A 6,000-nucleotide genomic window follows, 5' to 3' on the forward strand; every position below is an offset into this window, starting at 1 on the left:
TTTAAACTATATTTATTTTTCACTTTTTAGTTTCATGTTATGATAGTAGTTACTATCAATATCATAGTTGTAACGGGTAACGGGAAAACAGGGTTCGATCCCTGGGAGGGAGTCTGAGAAACGGCTCCCACATCCAAGGAAAGCAGCAGACGCGTAAATTACCCACTCCCGGAACATGGTGGTAGTGATGAAAAATGACGATACGGGAATCATCATTTGTAATCGGAATGAATACACATTATATCTCTTAATGAGAATAAAGCGTGTTAATATATATTTTTAATAGTAATTAGAATATATATATATACATGTAAAGCGACTTAAGTACGTAAACGTATAATGCACGTGGTATAGCCGTGTTTTGTGGGCGGGGGGAACGTTATAACTAAGGTATAAACGGCGTTAGCGGCGGTAGGAATATATAAATATATATACGTAAGGCGCATTAGTCGCGGGCGGTATTGGTCAGTCAAATAAAAATTTGTTTATGTATAAATATAATTAATGACAGGCACGCGTGTACGGGTTCGAAAACCAAAAATAAAATTTTGTAGGAAAACATTGTTATTGTCGAGTGGTGAGTGGGGTGGGGTAAATGCGTTTGACAGTCTAGTCTCAAGGTCATAGACGACGGGATACGCGAGAATAATAACACGTGGCGCGTGGAGATTTACAAACAAACCCACAACATACAAGTGAAATTAATATAAGCGTGTTAATAAATAGTGGTTCCCATTTAAAAAAATTATAAATAAACATTTTTACCCCTAAACAAAAATTTATTTAACTTCCTATTATTGTAGAGTTTTATAAACTTAATAATTTTTCTTTTTACAAAAATTTTAAATTCTCAATAGTTTCTTATAATATATAATATAATAATAAATGTCTTACCAGATTTCGATCACTCTGTATATATTTATTTATTCATATATTACACTTATAAATCATAAAACTTGTAATCAGAATGTAAATAATGAAATAAGAGATCATGTAGCTTTTGGAATAATTCATTAATTTTTTTAAATTAAACAATATCTACAGATTTGGATCCATGAGTTTTTTATGATAGTGATTTTAATTACTATCAGATATCATTTATACTGGACCCAACTATGCCACATCCCCACTGTGCCGCGACCCCAATGTGCTAGGTGTACTTTAATATTAATTTTAAACAAAAATTAATTGAGCAATTATTTCAATGTAGTAGAAGACGAAATTAATTTTGCGATTATTAATGCAAGAAATATATCATGAAACTCAACATCATCTTTTTCAGATCTTATTCTATGAATACCTGTATCTTCTGATCAAATCTTTTTCTTTTGTAAAGCAGTTTGGACAAGTCGTATCAAACATTCATTCAATAGAAAATTAATGATTATATTTTAACAACACATCAGAACAATAAATCCAGTAGTTTTAGGGGAATTTTACATGTAAAATAACTAAGTTTGTACTGAAATTGTAAATAATTAAAATTCTATTATTAAACCATAAAATTATTAATGTGATATAAATTTTACTATTTTTGTTTTTAATAAATTGAAAATAAATGTATTTTTCTAATTTTTTTTAAACTCAATAACTGTTGTCCATAGGTATTACACTTCATATTGTGTTCTCAGCTTGATAATTAGACATTTATTAGCTTCGATGCCAAGCTAAGAAGGTATTAATTTTACTATAAATTTTTCTTTTGTGTCTGTTACCACTCATTCTTAGCTCTTACTAGATCGATTTCTTTAAACGATACGTCAAAAATTAGAAATCATATCTATTAGCAGACATTAACCTCAAAAATTGAACAAATTTCACTCTTTTTCACGTAAATACTATTCTTTTATTAAAAATCGGTATTTTTCGACATTATTTTAACTTCCTTTACTTAAAAATGTCATAACTTTTTCAAAAATGTATGGATCAAAACAATTTTATTTTTTATATATACATTTGATATTTACCTAATATTTGGTATATTATTTTTGAAAATCTGACCATTCACCTGACTACAGGGAGGAATCAAATAGATAACTTTTTTACAAAAAATTAACCTATTATATTTTACTTTTGAAAAGTTTTCAAAAATACTGACTAATATATATCTTAAATTATAGCATATGTATTAAACTTAAATATAAAAAAAAATCTTTAACTTAAGTTTATCTTGTTGGTAAAAATGACTGCCGTATTCAAAAGTATGTTATTTTTGGGTAAAAATTCTCGATTTCAAGTTTTTGATTTTATATTTCTATATCATGTTTATATTAAAATACCTTAAAAGGATTTGCCATAGTAATGAGTCCATCAATTTTATAAAAGTTATATGAATCTAACTTAATTGAATATAAATTTAAACTTATTTTTAACATTTTTACTCCTACGTTAAAAGAAACGACTTTGAATTTTCTAACTAGCTTAAATTGTTCTTTTTATACGAATATACTTGTGATTTACGGTTGTTGAGTCATTCACATTTCAGTGTTTCACACTCGGGGTAAGACGTTTGAAGGATACTTTCATTAAATGGCTCTTTTTTGCATTTTCTTCTTAATTCTTTTTGAGATGGAAAAAAATTTAAAATTCCTTGGATCCTTATCAAATTTAAATTGAATCACTGAAATTAGATTTTTCCATTTTCCTCTTTTTTTTTCATTATTATTAATTTATAAAAACGAGTATTTACTTTTAAAAATTGATTATAATTTTTAATATGTTAAAAATATTCCATGCAAATTTTTGATTGAAAATTCCGTGTTTAACCTATTTTTGGTCCTTTAAAGTTGATTTTTATGAAAGTTTAACATCTAAAATTATTGAATATTTAACCTTTTTTAGTTAAATTTGCAAGTTTAAAATTGATATCATTAAATACAAAATTTTATAAAAAAAACCCAGCACAGTGGGGTCGCGGCATAGAGGGGTCGTTGCATAGTTGTGTTATAATTCAAAAATAATAAGCAATAATCGATAAAATAAAAATTATGAAAATGAGCAATGGGTGATGGGTACAGTGAGAACCTGATGTTGTGGTTCTATCGGGGTCGTATGGTTCGAGGGTTTAGAACGACAAAGACAAGTAGATATAAAAATAATAGACATAGTACCTCTATTCGAGGTGTAATAAAGTTTTGTCTGGTTAGTTTCTAATGTCCTAACTAAGAGGCAACGAAACGGCGAAGCCAGTTCACGAATACCAGAGCTTAACTTATACAGTAGAAATCACGCTAGGTTTTTTAAAACATCTGTAAGGCAACGAAACGGCAGAGCCAGTTCACGAATACCATATAACGTGATTATGTATAACTTCTTTAACCAACCAGTCAAAATTGACACTTTAAGATATTAATTTAATAAATGATCTATTGCTTTGTCATCCTTTACTCAAATTTATTAACTCCAAATAATTGGGATAACATAAAATTACTTACTTCTTTTATTCTTGCAAATTGCTGTAAAATGATTTGATAAATATCTCGATATGTTTATATATATTTAAAAGTATTTAATTCGCACTTCTTCAAAAGATAAATAATTAAAACAAGTTCTTTTCATATATAAATAAAACGCGTAAAAGTCAGCCGACAACAACACAGGGCTGTGACTGATAATTGTTTCTTTTTATTCTTATTTCAATTCGGAGAAAACNCAAGGCCGTAACTGGAACAAATTTTTGGGGCGGGTTTTTAACCAAATTATATGTTTTTAAATAATTTTAAAAAAATACTAATACATTACATAAACAAAAAAAAATTGTCTTACTATTAAGTTAGGTTATACAACAAGATATTATACTTTATGTTATGACCTACCTTTGTCATTATTTTACAAAATTTACCTTTTGAAGTATACTAAAGTTAAAATACAAAATTATAATACAATACAATACAAAATTTTATGAGTCATTTTTCAGTTTAAATTTTAAAATAATACATTTTTATAGCACAAAGTCTATCAGTCTTTTTTTTTCTTTTGCAAAACTGTCGATGCCATCGTCTGGATTTATTTTAATTTGTCTATGCACACTCAAAAGTGCTAGACCTGTAAGACGTTCTTGACCAAATGAATTTCGTAAAAAGTTTTTTAGCCTTTTCATAGTAGAGAATGAGCGCTCTGGTGTAGAAGTCGAAACTGGTAATGTAGCTAATATTTTCAAAAGAAAAGATACATTTGGAAAATATTCATAATTACATTTAATGTACGCTTCGATAGCCGAATTTGGACGGTCTACATCTAGTTCGTCAGTCCATTTTCTTTTCCACAGTTTAATTTCTTGTGGCAGTACTTCCAAATCCAGAAATTCTGAATATATTTCAAAATCATTTAAATCAATTTCAAATTTATCGCATGTTTTTGGTAATAACTTGTGCAATGAAGAAATTATTTTTTTATGATTATTGAACCTTGTTTGAAGCTGTTCAATGAAGTCGTCAAAAAAAGGAATAGCTATTGTAATACGGTAGTATTCTTCAGGTGAATTCACGACAATATTACTTCGATTTTTTTGATGTCCAACAATTCTAGGTATTCTTATACATTCTTCGTCATTAATTGATTTTATAAAAGCCTCAGCTTTTTTAAAAATATTGGAAAAAGTATTATCCATATTACTTCGCATATCATTTATTTCGTGTATCACAATATCAACATACGCCATTGCTTCGGTTAAATCACAATTTACAGACTGTAAATTCTTACACAGTGACAATGTTAAGGAAAAAAGTATAGATGCTGAGACAATACTTATTACAAAATCACTCGTTATAATAGTTTTTCCAAATTGTAATGCTTTTGATGACGTTTCAATATCACGAGTGAACTGTAATTCTTCCAATGTATTAAAAATTATCTTATAAATTTCTGTAAATCTTATTAGTCCGTCGTGATTTTCTACCCAACGTGTCTCGCACATTGATGTAAGTTTGGTCCACTTAGATTCAGGAAATTGTTCTTTGATGTATTTTTTTAAAATTTCGGTTCGTATTGCTGAACCTTTAATGAAATTTCCCACCGATTTTATGGTACCAATACAGTTACGAATATGTTGAATACTACAGGAATGAGAGAGAGCCAAATTTAAAGAATGAGCACTACAGTGTACGTAAAGCGNTGAATGAGCACTACACTGTACGTAAAGTGCGGCCGGATATTCTTTTCGAATAATTGCTTGCACTCCTTTGAAATTTCCGCTCATTGCAGCCGCCCTGACGTATCCTTGTCCTACCATATACTTCGGATTTATTCCAAGAGATTTAATACTATCTAAAATGATATTGGCTAAATTTTTACCAGTCGTATTTTCTACCGACACGAATTTTAAAAAATCTTCACGTAAAATGAATTGATGTTCAGGATCTTCATCGATATATCGAATACAAAGTGACATTTGTTCAATTCGCGATATATCAGTCGTCTCGTCTACTAAAATTGAAAATGATTTTGCCCTATTGATTCTATCCACTAAACAATTTTGAATTATTTTTCCAATTATATCAATTAAATTATTTTGAATAGTAGGACTTAAATACATAGCTTTAAATGTGTCATTTTCAATACAATCAGTCATCATTTTATCACCGCAGTTCATTCGCATTCGCAGAAGAGCTCTAAAATTACCATCATTGTGAACTGGCTCATTTAAAGTGAGTGGTCCAGAATCAGATGTACCACGAAGAGCCAATTCTTGACGACCACACAAAATTATTGTTTGAATAACTGGTGTTAATTTTTTTCTATTTTCAACTATTTGATTAGCACGTGCCGAATCAATTTTTTGACAAATATCTAACTGTTTGTTGCAATATATGGAAATAAAATTTTCAGCAAAAAAAACGTTGTTTTTATGATACTCTGTGTCCTTATGCGTGCTAAAAATTTCAATTGCATTTTTCCATTTATTGAATGGTTTTGTTACTAATACGCCGGGTTTTTGATGTGCACCTTTACCGGTAAAGTTATGATAAAATATAGCACAATATTTGCACACCGCTCCAGAAC

At 28.8% G+C, this 6,000-nt stretch overlaps 1 protein-coding gene across 1 annotated transcript; it reads right to left on the reverse strand.

Annotated features, from left to right (window-relative positions):
- Positions 1–3,940: 3,940 nt before the first annotated feature.
- Positions 3,941–5,889, reverse strand: LOC126895231 (52 kDa repressor of the inhibitor of the protein kinase-like). Its single transcript, XM_050666863.1, has 4 exons — positions 5,793–5,889; positions 5,560–5,718; positions 4,615–5,463; positions 3,941–4,542 (listed from the first exon to the last, which is right to left on the reverse strand). Exons 1-4 carry the CDS (start codon positions 5,887–5,889, stop codon positions 3,941–3,943), a joined length of 1,707 nt encoding a protein of 568 aa, XP_050522820.1.
- Positions 5,890–6,000: the final 111 nt, after the last annotated feature.

This window comes from Daktulosphaira vitifoliae, unplaced genomic scaffold, assembly GCF_025091365.1.
Source record: "Daktulosphaira vitifoliae isolate Bord-2020 unplaced genomic scaffold, ASM2509136v1 Scaffold_1, whole genome shotgun sequence".
NCBI lineage: Eukaryota > Metazoa > Arthropoda > Insecta > Hemiptera > Phylloxeridae > Daktulosphaira > Daktulosphaira vitifoliae.